The 26,439-nt window shown below is 39.1% G+C and overlaps 2 protein-coding genes across 3 annotated transcripts; both read left to right on the top strand.

Annotated features, from left to right (window-relative positions):
* Positions 1 to 1,139: 1,139 nt before the first annotated feature.
* Positions 1,140 to 7,612, top strand: galk1 (galactokinase 1). Its single transcript, XM_077503750.1, has 8 exons — positions 1,140 to 1,409; positions 1,488 to 1,710; positions 2,559 to 2,678; positions 3,210 to 3,345; positions 4,554 to 4,735; positions 4,916 to 5,066; positions 6,124 to 6,286; positions 6,714 to 7,612. The coding sequence occupies exons 1-8, from the start codon at positions 1,245 to 1,247 to the stop codon at positions 6,786 to 6,788; spliced, it is 1,215 nt and encodes a 404-aa protein (XP_077359876.1). The 5' UTR covers positions 1,140 to 1,244; the 3' UTR covers positions 6,789 to 7,612.
* A 478-nt stretch (positions 7,613 to 8,090) lies between these two features.
* Positions 8,091 to 26,355, top strand: llgl2 (LLGL scribble cell polarity complex component 2). 2 transcript variants are annotated; one of them, XM_077502269.1, is made up of 26 exons: positions 8,091 to 8,321; positions 11,187 to 11,301; positions 12,284 to 12,381; positions 12,976 to 13,057; positions 13,175 to 13,290; positions 13,855 to 14,013; positions 14,666 to 14,828; positions 14,923 to 15,052; positions 15,146 to 15,200; positions 16,654 to 16,808; positions 17,004 to 17,215; positions 17,846 to 17,913; positions 18,030 to 18,183; positions 18,329 to 18,433; positions 18,674 to 18,769; positions 19,498 to 19,694; positions 20,296 to 20,443; positions 21,173 to 21,320; positions 21,398 to 21,514; positions 21,653 to 21,819; positions 21,939 to 22,203; positions 22,385 to 22,535; positions 22,613 to 22,641; positions 22,822 to 22,869; positions 23,435 to 23,481; positions 23,936 to 26,355. In XM_077502269.1, exons 2-25 carry the CDS (start codon positions 11,227 to 11,229, stop codon positions 23,479 to 23,481), a joined length of 2,985 nt encoding a protein of 994 aa, XP_077358395.1. In that variant the 5' UTR covers positions 8,091 to 8,321; positions 11,187 to 11,226; the 3' UTR covers positions 23,936 to 26,355. The 2 variants fall into 2 exon arrangements, with proteins under 2 accessions (XP_077358395.1, XP_077358397.1); XM_077502271.1 differs by lacking the exon at positions 22,822 to 22,869.
* Positions 26,356 to 26,439: the final 84 nt, after the last annotated feature.

The raw sequence follows: 26,439 nt of genomic DNA, 5'->3' as shown, positions 1-26,439 counted from the left end.
CAGAAGCCGATGGCTTATTCGAGACCTGTCCCCATCCATCCATTACTAAAACGCATCAGTCATTTACATTGCATTCAAGTAAAGTCAATATTTGCATATGACATTCAGAATATTTGTTCATGTCGAACTATTGGGCTCTTTTTATTTTCCATTTTCAATGATGCAAGTAATTAACTAACTAGAAAAAGAGGATGAGGCAAGGCAAGTTTATTTGTATAGCACATTTCATACACAAGGCAACTCAATGTGCTTTACACAAGGAAAGAACACATAAGCATAAAAAAACAGTAGTTAACATTCAGAGGGAAAAAAAACAAAAACAAAAAAACACTTAATTAAAGCTGTTTACATGAGTACATGTGTGCAGTGGATAAATTTTTTTGAAGACATCTTCATAAGTCATAACATTAGATGTTGAAAAAATTAACACATAATAGTTGAGCTTTAAATTTTGGCAGGCAAAAAATGATAAAAAAGCCTTTTTAATTAAGTGTGATTAATCAAAATTCTAAGATGCGATTAATCTGATTAAAAAACTAATCGTTTGACAGCTCTAATGCACACATGCATATATATATATATATATATATATATATATATATATATATATATATATATATATATATATATATATATATATATGCACATACGCATACACGCACACAATTGTTTTTCCAAATGTCTTTCTTCTTCGTCAGATATTTTTAATGACAGAAAAAAAAACAGGAAAATATCAGAAAAACAGGGTAAAATAATTAAAACAAAAAATTATATATATATATAGTAAGTACACAAGAAACACAAAGCCCCACCCCTTCGTCCTTTTTTTTTTTTTTACAAACTTTATTGAAAATGTTCAATTACAAGAAAACGACAATTAGACAATATAGCCGTCAATTCGTAAAACAAAAGAGGGAATTTAAAATAAAAACTGAAGAGTAAAGAATAACAACTTTCTTCATTGAAATAATTTTACAAAGAGGTTACTTTTGAAATACTACATTTGGAATCGTGGCAAGATAATTATTACATTTATAACAGAATCGTTTAATTTTTATTCTGTGACGAAACAGACAAAAAAAAACATCCAATAAATAATTACATCAAAGGGCTCCCCAAGTGACGTCATTTGCCTATAGCGAATCACGGTTCGATTACACTTGACAGATGTATGTACTTCCTGGTTTGAACTGGACACACTTTGAAGTCTCGTCGCAATTGACTTACTGCTAAAACTTAACAAAATGGCCACTCCGATTCCGAGTTTGAACCAGCTTGTTTCGCAGGCTACTGGTTTGTTCAAACAAATGTTTGGCGACGAGGCTCCGAAGATTGCAGCCTGTGCTCCCGGAAGGGTCAACCTGATCGGGGAGCACACCGACTACAACGACGGATACGTACTTCCAATGGTAACATATTTTCTCGTGACAGAAACATGAAATATTGTGTGACTACTTTGGCCAGTACTGCGCATGTGTGTGAGCCAGGCACTACCCCTGGTCACTGTGGTGGCTGGAAGTGCTTCACCTGGTCGGGAGGCTTCCATTATCACCGCAAGCGAGCATGCCGATGAGCCAAGGAGAATAGACTTGAGATTACCGAATGAGGGATTCTCACCGTCTGCTGGGCTGCCAAAAGAAGGATTGCCACTGGCTCCAGGTTTACCATACTGGGCCAATTATGTGAGGGGCGTTATACACCACTACAGAGGTAAAATACACCAACTCGCACACGCAAAAATAGTTCACATTAAAGCAGTGCTTCTTACTTATTTTCTGTTATAGAAAACATCGCGCCCCACGAAGGAAGTGATTTTGCACATGTTTATTTCCGGTCCGAGTTGCGAACGCGCCCACACGTCGCAAACCGAACCGGAAACAAACTGTTATGCAAAAAAAAAAAAAAAAACAGTCCCGCATCTTCCGTGGCATATACCCCATACAAAAGAAAGAAATATCAAAGAATATCTTTATTAACTTTAACAGAAAAGATTTAAAGTGCATCTGAAATTAAAAAAAAAGAAAATTAAATCCTTAATTAAACCGTCAAAATTGTTTGACTGACCACGTCAACCATATGATATGGAAAAATACAATGACATAAAATCAATAAATGATAATGCATTCAAACTGATCACCAACATTAACCCAGGAGCACAATATAAAAAAATAATAATAATAAAAATAACCTGCAAAACAAAAATCTAAAATAATTTGTGCTGATTTTTTTTTTGTTGCTGTGTGCAAAGTGCGCATGCGCAGTGCAAACAAAACCCCAACAGCACCGAGCGATTGCTCCCTGCGCACACTCTGCCAATAATGAGAGCGCCACTGCCCCCTATTGTAGTGGAGGTGCAATTGCACTTTATTCTAGGACAGTAAAAAAAAATTTTTTAAAAGAAAAAGAAAAAAATTAAAAAGCTCTATGAAATGAGATGGAGGAGCATCTTCTCATTTTCCCCAAAATATTTTGCGTTTGTTGTCGTTACACTTGTGTTGGTATGACAGGATTTATTTATTTATTTTTTTGCTCATCTATGACCATCTTCTTCTGTTCAGCTCACCCTCTGCCAGGTTTCCGAGCCGTGGTGGTCTCCAGCGTCCCCCTGGGAGCAGGTCTGTCCAGCTCGGCCTCTTTGGAAGTGGCCTTGTACACGTTTCTGCAGCAGCTCAAGCCAGGTCAGAGTTCAACACAGGTCAACGTATTAAGTGTATGCTGTTTTTTTTTTTTTTTGATTCAGTTTTCTCAGAATGTTGTTTGGATTAAAATTTGATATTACCTTCTATAATAATTAGGATTTTATAGTTACCTATAGAAAATTGATTGATGGATTATGTAGCCATTTTTTGGCAGTCAAACATGAATATTTTGCCGATAATAAATGTGATATTTTCATTATTTGTCATGTACCAATTAGTACCTTTTAAAAACACATTTTGCAACTTGCTGTCGACTGAAAATGACATCACAAGGGCTCAGGTAACCAATCACAGCTCGGCTTGTGAATGTCACATGACCAAACCTAGATAACAGGTATTTATATATATATATATATATATATATATATATATATATATATATATATATATATATATGCTCAGGATGCATGTAAACACGCATGCATAAGCTTGACGGATTTGTCGCACGGGTGTCAATTTTTTTTTTTTATTATTATTATTTTTATTGTTTTGTTCTTGTTCCTCAAATAGATGACGGAGACAAAATATCCAAAGCAGTCGCATGCCAGCAGGCGGAACAAACTCATGCCGGCGTGCCTTGCGGCATCATGGACCAGCTTGTGTCGGTTCTTGGGTTGGAGGGTCACGCTTTGCTTATTGATTGCAGGTATGGATGGTACATTTGCGTGCGAGTGTATGTTGACGTGTTTATTTTCAAACAATTGTCATGAATTTTGCAAAGACCCCAAGATGATCATCTCCTGAGATGGGGCCCTCAATAAACGAAAAGCAAAACTCAACCCCGGTTAAGTGGTAGATAATGTATGGATGGATTGCAATATTAACCAGAATTCCGTGTTTAGACTAGTGGGGGCGTATTGAACATATTGTAAAAAAAAGTTTTGGGTTGACATCCCCTTTTAATGATTCTATAATTTTCACATTAGAATTGTGTGATACCATTTTTTCTTCTTATCGATGTAACAAATTATAAATGACAAAAAAAAAAGAAGCTTTTTTTATTATTTTTTTTTATTTTATTTTATTTTTTTTATTATTTTTTTATTTTTGTGTTTCTTCAAGTCATAAGGGTGATAACTCCAGAATCATAATTTATGTGTATGTCCCTTCCAGACAGAACTCGCTGAAGTGGGATATGTCTGTTTTTTTTTTTTTTTTTTTTTTTTTTTTAAATCTTATTTAATATGTGGTGACATAACTGCGTTGGCAATAGTTACTTGACTGAGCAAAACTTGAGTTTCTGGTCACTGCTGGTGGTCTATTACCTCAGGTACTACATTAGAAGTTGGCAAATTCCAGGGTATATTCGAACTCCCCAAAACTAAGTCTTGCCAAGTAATTACTAGGGATGTCACAATAAGAGCAACATCGCGATATCGTGATATTAAAACTGCCACAATATTGTCGTCGTCATGTTCACGATATTTAAAAGGAACACATCTGTTAAAAAAAAAAAAAAGTCAGGTTGATTTCCATTTGTGCAGTTCTAGCACCCTCTAGTGGCTAGTTTGTGAGTGCAATTTAATTTTCATTAGGGATGTTTTGGCCTTCTATGTTTCCAATCGATGCGAATTGTTAGATGAAGGGGAACCAAATTTATCAATATTGTTTTATTAGAGATTGTAGCTGGTTTATATGCATTGCTGTTATGTACAAAAGCACAATATTGTGCTTTTTTTTTTTTTTACAATATTGTGATCTTTTTTTAAATATCGCCACTATATCGTGATGTTTGGATATCGTTGCATCCCCAGTAATTACTATTATATTATATTATATTACTACTCATTAGTACAGTTAGAGGAAAAGACCCCCAATGGAGTCAGCCTGCGTCTGCGCTGTCATTGGATGCAGGCCGCTGGAGTCGATTCCCGTCCCGTTAACAGATCCAGGCCTCGTGTTTCTCATCACCAACTCAAACGTGAAACATTCCTTGGCGAGCAGCAAGTATGCGTTGAGACGGGAACAGTGCGAGAATGCCGCCGCCATCTTGGGGAAAGCCAGTCTGAGGGATGCGACAATGAAGGAGCTGGAAGGTTTCAACAACGTTTTTATCGTCTTGATTCCAAACGATTTATGTAGTCAAGCCATCATCATTCTGTGCTTTCCTCATTTCTGATATTATTCTTCCAGTAGTGGTGTCATATGATACAACATATTTTGGTATCGATCCAAGTCAACACAGAGTTGATTGATCGATTCCGTCCGCATTTCAGCATCAAGGGATCATCTCGGCGATGTTGCCTATCGTAGAGCTCGTCACGTAATCGGGGAGATCTCCAGGACTGTCCGAGCTGCCGAATACTTGAAGCAAGGCGCCTATCAAGAGTTTGGCAAAGTCATGGTGGAAAGCCACAATTCCCTCAGGTACTGAAAAACAAATCTTACTGCTGTTCCTGTTCATACATATGATTGCACAGAATGAAATAAAATTGTCGGCTAAACCGTGAGAAGATGGCCAGAAGTAGCAATATTGCAGTTTTAGCAGTAGGTGCGTTGTGTGACTATAAATAGTATCATTTAGCTATTAAATTGTTAGAAGCACATCTCTGCATAACACTGTATCTGAGAATAGAATATCTTTATTAACTCATTCACTCCCAAAGACGTATTTATACGTTTTTTTTTTTAGGTTTTTGTTTGCTAGAGTTTTTGTATGAAGGCTTTGATGCAGTTTCTGACCTGAAGTGGAAGCTTAAAGCGATGGTAGTCGTTACAAAAAAAAAAAAAAGTGTGCTTCATCTGTTTCATTAATGGAAAAAACAAACAAACTAAAAAACGTATAAATACGTCTTTGGGAGTGAATGAGTTAACTTGGTAACTTTATTAACTGTAACAGAAAAGATTTAAAGTGCATCTGAAATTCAAAAATCAAATAAAATCCTTAATTAAACCATAAACTTTTTTTTTTTTTTTGACTGACCATGTCAAACCATATGATGCGGAAAAATAAAATGACATAAAATCAATAAATAATAATGCATTCAAACTGATCACCAACATTAACTCAGGAGCACAATATTTAAAAAAAAACAAAAAACAAAAAAACAAAAAAACTAACCTGCAAAACAAAAATATATCAAATAATTTGTGCTGATTTTTTTTTTTTGCTGCTCAGTGCAAACAAAACCGCTACACCATCGAGCGAATGCTCCCTGCGCACACTCTGCTAATAATGAGAGCGCCACTGCCCCCTAATGTAGTGGAGGTGCAATTGCACTTTATTCTAGGACAGTAAATAAAATTAAAAAAAAGCATGTTCCCCGAGGTCAAGTCTCGCCTGGGGGCGAGTGGGGCGGGCCCCCTTGGGGGGGGGGCAAATACGTTTGTTTTTGTAATCTGGCTGCAAATGTGCAAATTTTTGTTGTTTTCAATTTCTCATGTTGGTTGTGATGACTTTCTGGCTAATTTCCTGTTTTGTCAGAGATTTATACGAGGTGAGCTGCAAGGACCTGGATGATCTGGTGGAGGCTGCTATGGAGGTGGAGGGCGTGTTTGGTAGCAGGATGACAGGCGGAGGATTTGGAGGTTGCACAATAACCTTGCTGAAGTGGCAGGTCATCGACAGGACTATACAGCACGTGCAGGTAAATTACAAAGTGCATAACAAGAATTTGTTGTCTTTGTGTTACTCGACTATATTTATAGAGCACCACTGCCGCGTACAAAGTGCTGTACGTGGAACAAAATGTACAACAACCGACAAAACGGTTCAAAGCATACATTAATAACATAAAAACGGCAAATACCAGAAATCACAAAAACAATATCAAGTCTCATGCATAAAACAAAACAAAACGTGTAAACACGTCTTTGGGACACGGGTAATATTTCAAATAAAACGTATTTCTACCTTCTTGGGAGCTAAAGAGTTCATAAAAGGCTTCAACAATAACGTAATGTATTTTTATGTACCTCTATATAGTTACAGTACCTCCCTGTAGATTTGTTGTTTTATCTGCGGTTTTTTCGATGCTGATTGTGTGTGCGCGTGTGCACTTTCCGTTCTTCCAGGAGCGATACGGCGGAAGCGCAACTTTCTATGTTGCGACTCCTTCGGGGGGTGCTCGAGCTCTCCAGCTGTCCTGAATCCCGCCAACGCGCAGAAACGACGATTCATGCTTCCTGATTGGCTCCCCCAATGAATCCCATTGAAAATCAGTGGAGCTTGAAGACGTTTGCTGGTGATGACGTCACAGCCGTCATTTCCGGCACGCTGGACGGCAAAAATAACCACTTGCATCTATTTTTCTAACATTAATCAACTCATTCACTCCCAGCTGATTTGGACTGATTTTGCAAGGCCCACAGAATATTGTTCTATTTGTTATAAAAAAAAAAAATATGGAACCTAACAAAAGATTTAGCATCTCTTCTTTCATTAGGAAAAAAAAAAAAAAAGTATATTTTTATGTTTCCGAGCAGACATGCCACGATGAGCCAGTACTAATTTGGAGTCAATAGGTCACATGACCTAGAAGCTATTGAGTATTAATATTTACAGAAAGAAAAAATAAATAAATAAAAATAAGTGGAGATCTAAAATGAAAAAATACGATGTGTGTGTCCGGATAAGTGGTAGAAGACGGACGGACAGATTTTAATGTGATTTTAATGGACTATGAATGTGAGCGAGCCGTTTTGAGTGCACAGTTAAAAGAAGTAGTCATCATGATTACTATGATAAAGATCGATTATTAAAATGATTATTCAATATTTTTATTACATTGCTAAATGACACACCGCTTATTTATTTATTTATTTTTTCCAGTTTAAGACCACTTATTTTGAGAGGGAGTGAGTGAAAGAGAGAGATGCAGCGTCATTATCTGTGACGCTCCCGCCCCCTCAGTTCCGTCTTCGAGCGTGAACCGTGATTGGTCAGAAGTGAAGGCACAGCTCTGCAAACATTGGACGGTATCTCATGTCAATCAGAGTAACATTGTTGCTGCAATACCCTCTCCCCAAGTCTGTATAAAATGAGAACGTGCCACTTCAACGTATTTATTTATTTATTATGACTTTTTTTTTTTTTTTTTTTTTTTTTTTACATATTTGTCAGAACTGTCAAATATCTGTTCTGTGGCCGAATGTTAAATAGGGTAAAATAGTATTGTCAGGGATATACAGGTCGTATGTTAATTAAAACGAGTGTGAATGAAGTAAAACGTCAACTTGAGAGGCAAAGTAAGTATGTAGGCGTTCGGTGGTTTACAGTCCATGTTTTAGAACTTGGCATAAACATATCTTCGACCGACTCTTTCTGACAAGAAACGGGGGGCGGGGTCTATGGATGCGGAAGTAGTAGTTTTTGAGGTACTACTGTTGAAGACAACGAGAGGGAGGGCGGAGTCTATTTTAAAGCTGCTTGTCTCCGAGGAACAACTTTATTGAACCCGGGGGGGGGGGATACTTCTTTACCACTTCGCGTCTAGTTTTCTTTTGTTTTGGAGTTCTTTCCGCCCACCGTGTAAGCTCCAGACGGGCATTGTGGATTCTTTAACGTTCTTTCCCATTTATTCGACAAGACGAGGGAGAGCCGTCTCAAATAACCGGATATTGACACTTCAACATTCTTTTAAAACGGTGAATATCTTCTCGGCAACGGCCGTTTGGATTCAGGTGGGTAAAGTACTGCCATACATCCATTTTCTATACGGCTTATAGCGTTCGGGGTAGCAGGGGAACGTAGAACGTCTTTATTGGGGGCACAGGTGTCGGTTTATTGGCAAGTACAACAAGTTTTCTTCGGATTCAGAGCCACCTGTTTCTCTTCTACAATAGAACACGTACAAGGCAGGAGGACGTTCATAGACCAACTCAATTGCTAACTGGCTAACCTTATCGTAAGCACGCCCACTAAACTTGGCAATATTTGCAACTTTCACTTGCACACCTGTGCCATCCCAATATCATATGGCGAGGTTTTGGTGTATGCTATTTCATATGTGGGTGCACAGTGGAGAGAATGAGATTATATATTGATATGATGTAAATTGGAAAAAAAAATAAAATAACATAAAATCTAAACTGTAAAATGGTGGGCTAGTCTTAAGGGATTTGGGGCCTTGTGAAATAAATACATCAATAAATAAGAATAAAAGTCTGCTTTGGATCCCTCCACATTATTGCCGCAAATTGAAAATACTATTTTTCTCTGCCACTTTGTACCTTACGGGTCGTCATCAAACCTCCAGCCACACGTCCCCCACCCAACTATACTTCGCCCTTGACAGTGAACTGCTGTCAGCCAACAGTCCTGCAGACGCACCGTTTGGACAGCAATGGCGTCTTGAAACGCTTTTATTTTGAGTTACAATAACAACAACAACAACAACAACAACAAAACAATGGAATTGACAGTACTCTGCTAAGCAACGCTAATAAAGCTGGAGGAGTAGTTGTGGCAAATGTTGCATAATGACGGAAACGTCCTCTGGTAAGGTGTGTCTCCCCAGCAGGTATACTGCTTTGGGACAATGCTCTAGTTTCGTGTTACTGTGTAATCATGCATGGTGGTGGTGGTGGTGGTGGTTCGGTCATTTGGAGAATATTTTCATTGCGTATAATTTTTTTCCAGCGAATGCACAGAAAATGCAGGCTTTGTTACTGTACTTGAGTAGTTTTTTACTTGTATCCATTACATTTTAACACGAGTATTAGTGATAGACCGATTATCGGCCGGGCCGATTATCGGTGCCGATATTTGGCATGTTGACATCAGCTGAACATAACGGAACTATTTAAGTGCGAGTTTGCTCGGTTCGCAATTGGCTTGTGTAATTCTTATCACTTTGATCATCCAGCTCTCCCGGCAGGAAAGGGACGATTACGTTTGTGGGAGATACGAGAGGCAGGCATGGCCAACCCGGCAATAGTCCCAAAAAGACTGATGTTATTATTGTCGTTGTTGTTGGTGTTTTATTTTTGTATTTTTTTATTAATTTAATTAAAATTTCATTTTATTTTATTTTTTTTACCAGCGGACAGATTTATTTATTTATTTATTTATTTTTGACAATCGATGCTGTCAGTTTGACTTAAGTGAGTTTCACTTTGGATTTTTTTTTGCAGATATTTTGTCACCCATAAAAAGTGTGGAAATTACAGAACCCGTTACTTGATCTTTAAAAATTAAATTGCCCACATTAAATTATCCAGAAATTTTCAATTTGCACTTTTTTTTTTTTTTTTTTGCTAAATATACTGTATCTAGGCATGAGTGACACAAAAAAAAAAAAAAAAAAAAGGTGTGTAGAGCTGAAAGTCATTTTGTGACCACCTCATGTTTCGAAACCTGTTCCCTTATGGAGCTGTTGAACTGGTTCTACTCTGCTGGCATGAAAATTGTTTGTTTTCAAGATAGCGATTCCGGAAAGTGCTACTCATCATTGCAGCGTTTTCGCCATGGGGCGAGAACAGCTGATTCTCTGAGTCCATAAGTTGGCATTTTGTCATGCACGGTACTACGCCATTACGGGACAGGGAGTAGGAACTGAATTACTGAAGTAATTCCCAGGTAAACATATGCACTCATCCGTAATTATTTATAATTTGAATTAATCCATGGAAAAGTCAGTTCACACTCAGATAATGCTGTGTGACATAGTTTGTTAGATGGATTATGATACTGATATTTAATTTTAGTTCCTGATAACCATTAGGGGTGTTCCATATCATACCTTCTATGATGCTACCAGTGTATTTTTTTGGGCGATAGGAATTTGAAATTGTTGTGAAATTGACGTGGCGATGTATTCCATAACGTCATATGTCATGTTTTCCATTTCAGTTTTTTTTTGTTTTGTTTTTTTACAATATTGTGATCTTTTTTTTTTTTTTTTAACTCATTGACTCGCCGCCATTTTCACATTTCGCAATCCCATTCGTTCCCGGCAGTTTGACTGGATTTTGACTGATTTTGCAAGGCCACAGAATATTGTGTTCTATTGCTATAAAAACACGGAACCTATCAAAAGAAAGATTAAAGTCTCTTCTTTCATCAGGGAAAAAAAGTATGTTTCTATCTGTTTCCGTTTTGCAGCAATTAGGATTAGAAGAGAGCTAAAAGTTTCATCAGTTTTCACAAATCTATTTAAAATTGTAAGTAATTGAGCTTTTTTTCTACGTGGCCCTGGTTGATCTCCTTTGCTCTGCTGCCACCTGCTGGCCGTTTGTGTAATAACTACCATTTCTGCTACCGTTCTTTGCAGTTGAGAGGCTGCATCAAAGCCTTCTGTATGCTCTAGCATAAAAAAATAATAAAAAATAAAACGTATAAATACATCTTTGGGACACTTAGAACATTAAAAAAAAAACGTATTTACACGTTAGTGGGAGCAAATGAGTTCAATATCGCCAGTTATCGTGATAATTATTGCACCGTGACGTTCGTATCGTGATATCGTATCGTGGTGCTTGGATATCGTTAGAATGTGTGTCACGTGAATGTCAAAATAAGCGAACCGCTCTTTCTCCTTTTCTCAGCGCGTAAGTGGGGCTGAAGGCTCCACACTGTGAAGCCGGGATGAAAAGGTTCAGACGACATGGCCAAGAGTCCCATCGAGATCGACTGAAACAGGAGCTCTTCCAGTTTAACAAGGCAAGTGACAATGTGCACACACAAATTGATGAAAAAAAATAAATATTAATAAGCTTCTTACTTCTGCTTTCTGGAGTTCTACAATGCAATTGATCTTTAGCGAAAAATGAAAAGTGGCATTATGGCATTAATAGCTGCTCGGGCCCTAATAACAATGCAGCATATATTTGTCGGGACTGGGTTGTATTTTACAATTTGAAAGTGTGCATAATTTCACCAGTTACTTCATGTTAAAAATTAGGCAGCTCCGAATATGAAAAGAAAAATGCGCAGAGCTGTCACCGTTGTCTTACAAATGCAATTATGCCATAATGTCGTAGTGACAGAAAAATGACCAACACAAATCAGTCACACGTTTTTTGTTGTTTTTTTTTTAACAGTACAGTACATATTTTATTCTATTATTATTATTGAATTGTTATAAAATTACCGTATCAATGACTAAAAAAGAAAAACATTTAAATTAGGGGAAAAAAGTTGCATGTTATTCCAAATTTAGATATAAATTTAAGATATAAAATGTGCAATTAATGAGCAATTAATCGTCAGTCAATTATTGAAGTCATGCGATTAATTACGATTAAAGGTTTTAATTGACTGACACCTCTAGTTTGGACATTATTTTGTCATCCATCTTTTTGGAATGAAGTTATATATAGATGCCAATGCCTGCGACTTGTAGTGACAAACAGGAAAAGTAAATAAAGCATTATATGTCAGCATAAAGTATTATATGTCAGAAAGTATACAACTAACATACATGCTCACTTTTTGTGACATTTTTGTGGCATGATTTTTATTTTATTTTATTTTTTTTAAACTTCTATAATAGGTGCGTTGGCTCAATTAAAAGGTTGGGAATAACTGATGGAGAATATAGACGGGTTATTTCCAACCACTTTCAGACATTCAAAGGTTAGTTTTTCCTATCACTGCTCACCTCACGCTTGACTCGTGTCTTCACTCTCTCTCTCGTATGCAGACTGTGGAGCATGGATTCCCCCACCAGCCCAGTGCGCTGGGCTACAGTCCTTCTTTGCAGCTGCTCGCCATTGGCACCCGCTCAGGAGCCATCAAATTGCATCCTTTTTAAAAAAAAATTTTTTTATGGCAGTTTACACTGAAAAAGTTGTAAAAAAAAAAAAAAAAAGGTATATTTGACATTTATTTAGGTGGTGTCTCTAGATCAGGGGTGTCAAACTCATATTAGCTCAAGGGCCACATGGAGGGAAATATATTACCAAGCGGGCCGGATCGAAAAATAATATAATATAATATAAAAATAATTGACGTCAATTATAGACAGGTTTGCGTTTTTTTTGTTTTGTTTTGTTTTTTTGAGTTTTTCCTTGTCCCAAGAGCCAGCTTCTGTAGCCGGGGGTCGGTCCGCCAAGGTCTCCTCCCTTGGCTGCCACCCTGCCTACACTGCACCCGACCCCTTTGGCCCCTCCCACCGGTGGTGAGATAAAGGGACCTGACGGGTATCGTGCCAGCGAACTCATGCGTCAGTGTTCTATCCACTGACCAACAGAGGGAGTATAATATTAATAATATAGTAATACAATTTGGGCAATTTGGGTCCTCCATAGACATGCATCAGGAAGGTCACAATTGTGATTGTTTGATGTGATTGACTTGAAATGTGGTCTAGTGTTTCCATAACTCAAAGGACAGGTATGGAGCCCCGGGCGTGGAGTTTATGGGTCTGCATGATGAGAATGCTGCAGTCACACAAGTGCACTTTCTACCCCACCAGGTACAGATTTAAGGAGTGTTTTATGTCATCTATATAATTACTGTCAACACTGTTCGGGATATTGTTATATGATGGCAATATCTGATGTATGTTCTATAATACATCCATTTTGTTTAGGTCGAACTGGTGACTCTGCTGGACGACAACAGTTTGCACATGTGGACTTTGCGAGCCCACACGGGACTTTCGGAGCTTCTCGAGATAGGACGCTTCGCTCTCACTGGTCCACCTGGGTAAAAAAAATTGTCAAATTCTGTCCACAGCCGCCCTCGTGTGGATAAACGGTTCAGACAAAGGATGGAAATGGAGTGCAGTTTAACTTTTAGGCTTTGGTGAACATGAATCGGATTTAAATAAATAAATACTGTACATGATTTTTCAGCCCTTTTATTAAAAAAAAAAAAAATAGATATTTAAAACTGCAAAAGAAGCAAAACAATGATTCAATTACTTGTTTGGACCCTAAAATGGCAGAAAATGTGCAAAAAATCCATATGTCACATCCATATGCACAGGGTGGGAAATTCGAACCCAAATCTAGTCTGAAAACTATTGGAGGCTTGCAGGAGTACCCATTGTGAGCAGTTACGATATTAATCTACTCATTAGATGATGTTTCAGTCATAAATGGTCAAATAAAAAGGCTATTGCAAAAATGTTGTGGGGCAAATTAATACAAAAAGCAGCTTCAAGAAATGTGGAAGGTAGGAAGACCACTTTGGTAGAAAAGAATTTGATACACTTAGGGACCATTTAGAAAAATGTGTCATGTTAACATGATTTCCTCTCCTCGTTAGCGCCCCACCAAGTGTGACCAGAGTGACAGCAGTGCTCGCCCACTCGTCTGGGGAGCTGTTGCTGCTGGGAACGGAGGGGGGGCATGTCTTCGTTGTTCAGGTGCCTGGCTTCAGGGAGCTTGAAGAGAGGAACATCAGCCTTGCTGAAATTGCCAACAGGTGGGAAAATACATGGCTGAAAAAATAAAACTAAAAATCTTTCTAACGCTCAATGTTTTTAAGGGACACTGTACTTTGGTCCTATGCAATACAATAGTAATGGACATGTAATGGTATAAAAACCAACTTACATTTTGGTGACTTCAATTAGCGAGCTGTACCTTTGAAGATGGGCTCTTGATTAGGAAATAAATATCATTTTGGGGAGTGCCAGCAACCATATGAAATCCGTGTTTTGTTTTTATTTAACCGTGCTCCATCAGGGCTTATTGCTAGAAACTGAATTAAGGCTTGTAATTTTTATTTTTATTTTTTTGTCTTGGCTTGTTTTGTTTTGTTTTTTTTGTTTTTTTGTTTTTTAGCCTAGACTAGTTTAGTCAGCCAAAGCGGATAACCTGAGTGCAAAACGGGGAAATTGCTGATTTTGACAGCTCTAGTTACAGCCCTACTACTGAGTGTGGTATATCGCCTGCATACCACCTGGTGCTCGCACCCTAAAAACACGTATTATTAAATTGACACATTCTGGACAATGTCAATTAAATAAAAATCAGGAATGTTAGCCCTCTGTGTGGGGTTTGATGGTGGTGGTGGTGGGTGTGTGGTGTCGTTTCCACGTTTATATAAAGAAACGTGACTTCTTCTCTTTCAGTGTACCAGATGATTATATAGGACATAGAAGTTTAGAACATGTCGAAGCCTTACAGGAGAACCCAGCCGACCCAAATCACGTTGCTATTGGGTATGGACGAGGTCTTATTGTCATCTGGGATCTTCAGAACCGGCGTGCCATCCAGCGCTTTCCGGCTACTCAGGTAAGGACGTGTTGTGCAAATCGACAGAATGCTCAATGATTTGCTCAGTACATGAAGCAAATATTTGTTTTTTTGTTGTATCCATACGCCACAGCAACTGGAGAGTGTGTGGTGGACGGATGACACAGGATACATTCTTAGTTCTCACAGTGATGGAAGCTATTGTCGTTGGACATTTGGTGAGGAAGATGGAAATGAGGTGGAGAAATCAGACATTCCTTACGGTGAGGACGCCGTTGCCCGACTTTCCTAGACGGTTGGACAAGAAACACGTTTTCCTGGACGGGGTGAATCAATTGATATCTTTCATCCTCCAGGACATTTCCCTTGCAAAGCGATTTCTAAAATAGTTCAGCTGCCTACAAAGGACGGGTATGTTGTCTTGTGTTTCACTCATGCTTGTGTGCTGTATATTTTCACATGAAAAGGAACATTTTTTTTAAGAAAGAATACAATACGAAATAATATGATTCAATAATTGCTTTGGTGAAAAGGCCTCGTAAAAATGAGATACTTTTTAGAATTTCGCAAGCTGTGACAGCTCACTAGCACGACCCCCCTTTTTTCCCTCTGTTTCATGTTCTCGATGAAAAGTAAAAGCAAAACTTTTTTTATTTGCTGAATGCTGTTGCTGTGGATACGCAGTTTGCCAAGAAAATTTATGCTGATTTGGTTGGCCAGGCCTGGCCAAAAACAAACAAAACAAAAGGCGCTTGTTCCAATATTCATTCTTGTCATTTTCTAACAGGTTGCAAACTTGCATTGACTTTCTTATTCATCGTAGTCTTCGACCTCTTCTTCTTCTTTCTGCGCGACTTTCGTTATGTGAACTCTTGTGTTATTTTAAAGATGAAAACAGGGTAAAGTATCGCTACCGGCTCTCCCATTCCATTCTTCCCTCACTCGTGAACAAGACCCCAAGATACTGGAACTCTTCCACTTGGGACAGGATCTCATCCCCGACCTGGAGAGGGCAATCCTCACTTTTCTGACTGAGTACCAGATTTGGAGGTGCTAATTTTTATCCCACCCACGAAACACTCGGCTGCAAACCACTCGAGTGAGAGTTGGAGATGAAGCCAGAGATGCAATATGGAGGCCTCCAAACTGGATCCCCCCTCAATGCCTAAATTCTGTCCATAAGAATTATGAACAGAATTGGTGACAAAGGGCAACCTTGGCGGAGTCCGACTCTCACTTAGTGTCAGCTATATGGACCCAACTCGGACATCGGTTGTACAGGGACTGAACCGCCCGGATCAAGGACTTTGGTAGCATTCCCAACAGAACTCCCCAAGGGACATGGTTTAGATTTAAAGTCCACAAAACACATGTATACTGGTTGTGCGAACTCCCATGCACCCTTGAAGGACCCTGTTGAGGGTGCACTGCTTCCCTTTCCTGAGATGCCGGATGGTGGACCAGAATTTCTTCGAAGCCGTCCAAGGTCGTTCTCCAAGACCTCCCATGAGTTTTTTTGCCTCAGTGACCACCAAAGCTGTGTTCTCTTGGCCAGCCGGAACCCACCAGCTGCCTCTGGAGTCCTACTGGCCAAGAAGGACCGATAAGACTCCTCCTTCAGCTGTAGTGTTCACGGGCTCGAGGGTTGCTGCCTTGACGGGCACCGACCATCTTACAGCTTCAGCTCCAATCGGCCGCCTCAACAATGAAAGCATATGGTCCACTTGGACAGAATGCTAAATAAAACGTCAGTCATCCCATGAATTTTAGTTGCGCGTCATTAGTACGTTTGAAATGTGTTCAAGTTTAAAGTTGTTCTTCTTGATCTCTGGAATGATTGCCTGACGTGTGTTTTTGTGTGTAGGACACCATTCCTCTTCTTCAGTGGTGGAATGCCCAGGGCCAGCTTTGGGGACAGACACTGCATTACTGTCATCCATAATAAAACGCACGTCGCCCTGGACTTCACGTCCAGGATCATTGACTTCTTTGTCATCAAAGATGGACGACTTAACACTGGTAGTTAGACATGCAGAATCATCACCAATTTCAGAATTGTAAACATTTTGAAGGTTTCACACTTGATCATGATGTCGCCAGTTTTACTATTTGAGTGTCTTAATAATAAACTTGTCTTTAAGCGTATCAAATATAGCTTGGGCTAATTTTATTTGCATGCTAATTGCATGTGCCATCATGACTTTTCTTGCCCAGGGGATCCCAGCGCATTAGTGGTCTTGGTTGAAGAGGAGTTGGTCGTGATTGACCTGGAGGCAGAGGGATGGCCAGTCTTTCAGACGCCCTACCTGGTTCCACTGCACAGTTCGGCAATCACCTGCTCACACCATGTGTCTGCCATCCCTCTCAAACTGTGGGAGCGAGTTCTTGCTGCCGGAGAGCTACAGAAGACAAATTACTCCAAAAGGGTACATGATACAAAAACTTGGCAACTTGTTGTTGTTGTTTGAACTAACATCCGTGAAGAAAAAATGCCTGCGATCAGAACGCGCAATTTCATTCTAACAGCAGTGCCCTGAGTTTGTGACTAAAAATAGTATTTAGTCAAACTTATTCAACCGAACAATGATTTGCGTGTTTGAACAGAAGATGGCTCAGAGCAGCTGGCTCTGGCCCAAGCAATTAACTAAACTCATCGAGCTAATGAGTCAATTATCACTACACGTACATACTGTATTTTCACGACCATAAGGCACACCGTATTTAAGTATTTAACAATGTAAACCGTGAGTTCAGTCATATTTGAAGTATTTGACTCATTGGCTCCCAAAAACATATATGTTCTATTTTAAATGGTTAGGTGTCCCAAAGACGTATTTAGACGTTTTTTTTTGTTTCTTTTTTTTCTTTTTTTTTAATGCTAGAATGTACAGAAGGCTTGGATGCAGCCTCTCTACTGCAGAGAACGATTGAAGCAATGGTAGTCGTTACAAAAACGTCCGTCAGGTGGCAGCAGAGTATAAGAGATCAACCAGGGCCATACTGTACAGTATATTGACTGACTGATCACTCTTCCACACTATGTTCTCTCTATTCAGCCATGGCCAATAACCGGAGGGCAGAACTTGGCCCCAGATCCTCCACAGAGAGATCTTTTGCTCACAGGGTCAGGTCAACCTAAATTGTCTATCCTGTTGTGAACCATATCTAATCAGTAAACAAAGATCACTCCATTGTTTTGTTTTTTAACAGTATTACATTTGCCTGTTACTGTATGTGCAGCCATGAAGATGGAACTGTGCGCTTCTGGAACGCCTCAGGAGTCTGTCTGTACCCCATGTACAAATTGAGCACGGCTGGCGTCTTCCACACAGACACTGACCCCAATGACAACATGCATTTTGGGGCTGAAGGGGAGTGGCCACCTTTCAGAAAGGTGTGTATTTGATTCCTTTTCTTGATGACTTTCATTGTGCCTGAATCTTAAAAAAAAGAAAAGAAAAGAAAAATGAAGTAGACATTACTCCAACTTACACTATCATACTGATGTCTGAGAATTCTGATGACATTTTTGTGTCTAGGTTGGCTGCTTTGACCCCTACAGTGATGATCCAAGGCTTGGCATTCAGAAGATCAACCTTTGTAAATACAGTGGTTATCTTGCTGTGGCAGGAACAGCTGGACAGGTGAGATTCCAGTTTTATGTTGTCTTGGTAAAGCTCTGTAAATCACTATGTAAACACGGTATAGGGATCCGAGTGCCTCGGTGATTTTGGGAGCTACAACTGACAACAATATAAATGCATCACTTTTGTTTTTGCTGCTGTGGTTACACGGTGGATGCACTGAAATAGCCTTTGGCGACGGTTTATAGTAAGAGAGCACAGTAAATTATGTCGAGTAATTTTGACTATTTGTCTTTGAAGATTCTGGTACTGGAGCTCAATGACGAAGCAGCAGAACAGGCGGTGGAAGCCAAAGTTGTGGATTTGCTGCTAGGTCAAGAAGGTTTCCGCTGGAAGGTAATCAACAATGTGGTTACAATAAAAGAAAATGCACGGTACCTGTTCCTCCTTGAATGAACAGTACGTACAGTTGTGAGAAAAAGTATATAAACCTTTTTAACTAATTTATAATGCCAGCTGTTTTTCTCAAATAGACAGCCATTTTTGGCCATTGTGACTCATTTTTGAAGGCCTACAGAAAATTGAGTTCTGTAGCTATATAAGCCTAACGTTGCTCTTGCAAGATGAACTCTTGCTGTGTTTGTGAGTTCACAAACTCCGGAGAATACATCTTGTACCGAGCCCGTTGAGTTCCACCAGTGTTTTCGGACCAATCACAGAGCGACATTGTATTTGGGGTAGGATGTGCAGCTGTGACAAAACCAGGAAGCCAGCGCCGACGCCGGGGCTAACAAACAAACCTAACATGGACGGTTATACGCTTCAATTAATTCCAGCTTTGTGAGATCGTCAACACATTAAAGTCATTAACGATCTAATTTCGTCATTTCGCCCGCCCCGACACCCTGCGAACGCAATTGGCAGAAGGAAATGATTGGTCCAACACACTGGGAAGGGAAGAAAAAGACGAGAGGATGGATGAGGTTCGCCATAACGAGACAAGGGCAGAAACCAGGAACGGATGACAAACATCAAACACAGACAAAAACAACAATAACCCCCAAAAGTAAACAAAAGCCCAACCACACGGAAGCAAAACTTGACATGTTCTGTTTGTCTTTTAGGGGCACACGCGTCTCGATGTTCGAGATGAGCCGGTCCTTTTTGAGGCAGGCTTCCAGCCCTTCACCCTTGTGCAGTGTCAGCCGCCCGCTGTGGTCACCGCTCTTAGTCTTCACTCCGAATGGAAGCTGGTCGCTTATGGCACCAGTCATGGCTTTGGATTGTTTGATTACCAACAGAAAAACAATGTCTTCATCAAGTAAGGACACACTTACAGAACGTAACAATTTTAGACTTTTAAAAGTAGGATCGGGCGGTATTAAGATTTTGACACCGTTTCACCATCTCCTCATCACACCGGGTTATACGGTAATATCAGCACATTTTTCCTCTTTAGTTTTCTGGGCGTTACATTTTGCGATTTGGGTGCTCCATGTTTGCAATGGCAATGATTTTTTTTTCTCTTATTAGTTTTTAAAATAGTTATATTAAGTTGAAAACAAGTACACATTTACATTTTCTATCAAAAAATATATTTATATCTTTTTTTTTTTTTTTTTTTTTTTTTAATGACGGTATTTAAAGTGCCACCGTTTCTATTTTTAGACACCGCGGGATACCTTATTACCGTATTACTGCCCAACCCTATTTTAAAGCCAGTGTGATTAAAATGATGGTGACTAAAGTGGAAATAAAACGGTATCCATCTAACCGTTAGATTTTTACCATCATTTCATCATGTGCGATTACTGGTATAGCTTTGATATTATTTGTTGAATTTTGATGCATTACTCATGTCTTTATGTTGGTGTCTTATTTGCTATGTGTTGCAATGGATTTTTTTTTTTTTTTTTTTCTAGATGCACTCTAAATCCCAGTGACCAACTGGCCATGGAAGGTCCTCTGTCCAGGGTGAAAAGCATAAAAAAATCACTCCGACAGTCCTTTAGAAGAATCAGGCACAGCAGAGTCTCACTACGGAAACATCACATCAACAATGCTACCAAGGTAGAGAGAAAAAAAACAAAAAACAAGTTAAACTGCTTTTCTGAGATGGAATTTCTTCTTAGATAAATAACAGTAATCGACATATAAAAACCTTGTAATGATTCATTTATTTCCAAATTTCCAAACAATGTTTATTTGAAATTTATTTTTTTGTTACAAACATTTTTGCTCTTGGAAAAGCCCCCATCCAAAGTGGTAATCTGTTGACCAAAAATACATTCATGAAAATAAAATGTCACTTTTTAGCCATATAACTCAAATTTTGCACATACATTCAAAGTCCTCGCAGACTTTTTATTCTGGCAGCCACTGATTGATTACATATATAACTGAAAGTCTTTAGAAAATAAAGAAAATAGTATGTTTGTGAGTCCCAAATTTACATTTGTGTCAGTAGAACTTTGCTAATATAATTAGCAAATTTACCACAAAGACAATTTCTTTGTCATATTTACCACTCTTTACAAAATAACCAAAAACAACGTGCTCATAAAACAAAACAACATTTTCAGTAACATTACTACAAATAAATCTTACTCGATCCTTCCGTAGTTTTTTAGTGAGCTCACAATGCCAGAAAATATGTGACACAGTTTCGGGAAAAGCTAAACAAAAGGAACAATATCATTTTAAAAAATTTTCATGAAATGCTCTACAGGTTAACATGTTGTGTGTTTTTTTTTTATGTGTGTTTGTTTTGGATTGCTGTTCTTGCCATTGCCAAAAAAGCTCCAGGAGGCAAACGCTCGTTTGGAGGCGGAACTGGCCGAGATGGAGCTGGCTCCCGTCCAAAGGAAGATCGAGGCTCGTTCATCGGACGACTCGTTCACTGGTCTGGTGCGGATAGTTTACTTTGCCGACACCTTCCTCTCAGACAGTGAGTCGCCACATTCAGCAAAGTGATTTGAATACATAAAAATGGACTCATCTCATCGCCATCTCTTTTTCTCGTAGGTTCGCATAACACGCCTTCCCTTTGGGCGGGGACCAATGGGGGTTGCGTTTATGTATTCATACTCCGTCTTCCTTCTGTCGAGCACAGGACAGATGAGCCGATCACGGCACACCCCGGTGAGCCATTTGAGTCGGGGATGCAATGGATTCATAGTCGTCCGTCACCACCTCCAGTGTTGTCACAACGTCACAAGATCTTGGATTGTCTCATTTGCGTTTTGATGTGTTCTTCCCTCGTTTTGACTCTTTTTGTAGCGAAAGAAATTCAGCTGATGCATCGTGCCCCTGTTGTTGGCCTCATCGTATTGGACGGTCACGGCGTTCCGCTCCCAGAGCCGCTGGAGGTGGCTCATGACCTCGCTCGTTCGCCTGATATGCAGGGATCACATCACCTTGTTGTTACGTCTGAGGAGCAGTTCAAGGTGAGATCATACAAAAAGCATTGTTTTTTCGATCACCAATACTGGCATATTTCGATGTGAAATAAATTAGAAACCAATCCTACCTCAGGATACATCCGTGTACTTTTTGTTTTGTCCAGGTTTTCACCCTTCCAAAAGTGAGCACCAAGACAAAGCTGAAGCTAACGGCCGTTGACGGCTCCAGAGTGCGGCGCGTCGGTGTGGCCTGGTTCGGCAGCAGTCGATCGGAGGATTACGGCGAGAGCGACCTGGTGGTTTTGACAAACCAAGGCGATCTTCACGTGATATCGCTACCGGGGGTTAAGCTGCAGGTGCGATTCCCCTGCATCCGCAAAGAAGACGTCAGCGGCATCGCTTCCTGTGTCTTCACAAGACATGGCCAAGGTGAGTATTGACAAGTCTCCATCTCAAGAAAAGAAAAAGTCTCTTACTTTTTAAATCAAGTCATCAGTAAAGTAGGGGTGAACGAATTGAACCGTGACCGATGAATCGTGATGCAGATCGAATCGCCAGATACGAGGCCATTCGCACCCCCGCAGTAGTACTCGTTGCTGACTCTCCTCAGGCTTCTACTTGATCTCGCCCTCCGAGTTTGAGCGCTTCTCGCTGTCCAGTTGCTTCGTCGTGGAGCCTTGTTGTCTTGTGGAGGTTCCACTCGCTTTGGGCGCCTCCATTCAAAGTACACGGAAACTCGATGGATCGTCCTCTGCCCTCAGGTTTGGTTGATCAAATAATTGAAGATGTTTGCCATTGGTTTTAAAGACTGTTTTTTTATTTTTTTATGGTACTCTAGAGAAACCAGCCAACAAGTTGAGGATTCAGGTAAAAACACAAACTTTAGCTACTATACAGTATCAGGCCTCAAGTGCACATGATTCCCCCCCCAGAAATTCACTCTGTTTACATATCCAGTTGGTAAACATTGTTCTTGCGATAATGGCCTCACTCTCTCGTTCCTGCGACTCATTGTGCTCATTTTGCTGCTGCCTTTTTGCGTTCCAGATATTTCCGCTCGGCGTGTTATGGAGCATGCTTTGCTGAATGATGAGAGTGAGTACATTTAGATCTCATTATAGGGATGTCGCAATAAGCAATAAATCAATTAATTGCACGATAATAAAAATGAGCTTGATAAGTTTGCCGGACTCGATAATTCTCTCCGTGCGTTTGTTTACGTACGTCAGCAACATTTGCTCTGCTCCGTTGCTTCTCTCTGTCAAGTCACTGCTCGCTATCGTGCCAGCTCAGCCGGCACACCCGCACACGCAAACATTGAGGGGAAAGCGGCTTTGAAAAGCAGTTTTAACATTTTGGTTCGCATGTGTCCCATCCGGTATGGAGGACCAAAACTGCCAAAATTCACAATACATAAATGACTAAATAAATAAATAAATGCCTAAAAAAAATAAAAATAATGATGAATATAAAAAAAATATATAATTCGAAAATTGTATCTAAAAGAATTAATATAAATGGAAATAAATCCGTTTTTATTTTCACTTTTAGCCATTTATTTATTTCTTTAGTCAAATGTTTTTAGAGCACTTTTTTTTTTCCGAGATGATGATGATTGCTTAATTTATTGATTTATTATTATTATTATTTTTACTTACAGAAGTGCTGCAGGAGATCCAGAAGTCACTGGAAGGTGACCAAGTTTAGGTATATAACAAATTACTTCCAAATGTCTTGACACCACACTCAACCCAAATTAGAAGTTTAGTAGAAATTCACGTGAGAACCGATTGCCTTAAACTCAGTTTTTAATTTTATTTTTTTACACATGCTAATACTTAATGTTAAGCAGTAAAAAAATAAAAATAAAAAATAAAAAATAAATTCTTAATTACTTTGTCCACACTCTAGTAGGGTTTACTAGAAATTCCCGAGGAAACCGATTTTCAGCTTTTTCAACTGGAAACAAATTTTCAGCTTTTTCATTTTTTACTTATTTCAAATCTGTAACTGAACAAAGTGCGGTAGTAGCATAACAAAAACAAACAAACAATCAAAGCATGAACAAATGCGTTCTGATGCAATGCTGTTATATCGCTAAAGATGATCGCGCACATACCCCGAAACAAATAAATGGTCCAACTTTTCTTTCTATCCGCAGATTAGTGAACATTCAATCAGCCCAAAAAAAACATGGCAGTCCTGTACCAGCAACGACCCTTGGCCTTTCAGAACCACTACATTTGCCTCTGCGACTGATGCACCCAAAGATTCTCAGGTCCCTTTCTAATCTTATACTCAATGTTGTGGATGAGCATGTGCTAAGAGGGCCAGTTTAGCAGACGTCTTGTTTAGTTTGAAGACAGAAATTGAAGGAGCAGAAGACTAGAAAACATGCCAGTGGCCGTTTATTTCAATGCTTTTTGTTGTTGTTGCCGTTTGCAATTCAATTGCCATGTTTTTGTTTGTTTTTTTAAACACAGAAAACTTCCATTTGCAGTGTCTCACACTGGAACGCCTTTTTTAGTCATGTGATGCCTTTTTAAAATTTAAAATGGAAAAACCCATCGGGCCTGTTTAAAAAGAGACATAATAACGAAAATGGACTTTGCTTCGTTTGACTCTGCCGTCTGCTTCCGGGTCAGAATCGCAAATGAGAATGTGTTAGCCTAACCTCGCCTACCTGGATTAAAAAAAATAAAAATAAAATAGGAAAGCCTTCATCAGTGTCAGCGAGAACATGCTAACTTAAATGAATTCATTTGTTGAGGTAAAAGGTTGTGTTTTACGATTTCTTAGACCTTGTAATAATTTTGATGAAACGTTTTAAAAATTTATATCGTAGCTTGGTTTTCATTTTCTTAATCTGACTTGAATTGATTTATGGTCTGTAGGTTGAATTCATGACGTAACTTGAAAATTATCAGCGTGCATTTAGTGCATCTCAACCTTTTGGTGCAGTTTTCTTTCTTTTTTTTTTTTTTTTTTTTTTTTTTTTTTTTTTTTTTTTTTTTTTTTAAATCACTGTGTCCCACTGTGAATGTTCACTTAACATTCTTCCCTCCTGTCCGCTTGGTGCAAGCTTTGTCAAATGTCCTCATGGCACAGCTCTGATGCAAATCATAAGCGACGCACTTGGAGGGGACAAAACATTTCTATGGGGTTGTTATTTTATTCTCATTTTTATGCAAATGCATATTGTAATTCATGAATGTGATTTTTTTTTTTTTAAAGGGAAGTCAAGTCAAAAGTTTTATTTACACCTCGACAACGTGCATCTTCTGTTGAAAATTGCATGGGAATGTTGAACGCTGAATGCTAATAGCTGAATGTCAAGTTAAGTTTAATCATATCAACATGCCCACAAGTTGACACGACCAACGATATCCTGTGATCGAACCACAAAAGGGCAAGTAAAAAAAAAAAAAAAACATGGGGGAAAAAAAAAAAAGAAACGTTGAGAAGGGGCCGCAGATGTAAGTAAGTCGGGGCAGCTATCTCCTTGGCGTCAACTTCAAGGTGATGGTCCGCCCTGGGTCTCATTCCGGCCAACCAGCGCAAAACCTGAAAAAAAAGAGGCATCCAAATCGGTCACTGACGCCCAACTCCCTCTCTAAGCTGTGGAGAAGTGAGGGAAAGAAAGCAGGCCCGCATCATTCAGCCAAATGCAAGAGTTAAAAAAAAAAAAAAAAAAGAGTCTTAAGGACACGACGTAAACGTTTCTGCAGAGGTAGCTGCTCTGACCTCTGAGGATGGCACGTTTCAGAGCACTGGAATCGAAAACGTGACTGTGAGAAGGATGCAGTTGGCGCACGAAGTCGTATTTATGTCGCACGAAGCCATACACGCGTGGACTGTCGTCGGATAGTCGGATAATCTGAGATTCGGAAGCAGTTGACAAGCCGGCCAGTTTGAAGGCCCTTCGCCGATGTCCGAGCAGCGGTACGGCCACAGACGGTCAAAAATCCAATTGCTGGGCGTGGAAAGTGGTAGGAGACTTATAACAGTCCCATTGAAAATGAATGGGGGGAAAAAAGTTTAGATTTAACTAAATATCAAATAAATATAAATTGTGAGGAATATGGAATCAGACAATATATACACAAGATGACGTGAATGTTTGAAGAAAGTTGAAATGTGAACGGTGTAAATCGGATGTATTGTGTGGGTGTTTTTGCACTGGAAAAAAGTGAGGAGAATACAACGCGATAATAATCATTTTGAATAATGTTAGACTAAAATGCAAGAATAATCGTCTTGAATAAATTAATTAGAAATAGCACGTGTTCACAACGTATTGTAAAGAAAACATTTTGACTTGACTTCCCTTTTTAAGATATTTTAGTGCAATCTTGTTTAATGTAAACATTATGTGACTTCATTTGTACATTTTGGGCCTCTTCTAAGTGGGGTGTTGCTCTTTAGGTTGTACAATAATATTTTGGTAATTTCTTTTGTAAAATATCGGCTATTTTAGTATGGAATATATTTTTGAAGTGAACTGATTTAAGCCTATTTTTATTTTTGTGATGTCACACTACAGTTTTCTTGTGGATAATTATAGCATGCTTTCTTCTCTCATCTGCGTCTGTTTTTCTTTTTATGCAAGGTGAGTTTTTTTGTATAGCACATTTCAGACACAAGGCAACTCGGTGATTTACACAA

The sequence above is a fragment of the Festucalex cinctus genome, chromosome 17, assembly GCF_051991245.1.
Source record: "Festucalex cinctus isolate MCC-2025b chromosome 17, RoL_Fcin_1.0, whole genome shotgun sequence".
Lineage (NCBI taxonomy): Eukaryota > Metazoa > Chordata > Actinopteri > Syngnathiformes > Syngnathidae > Festucalex > Festucalex cinctus.
The sequence above is the reverse complement of the archived record's forward strand: the minus strand, read 5'-3'. Positions and strand labels throughout refer to the sequence as shown.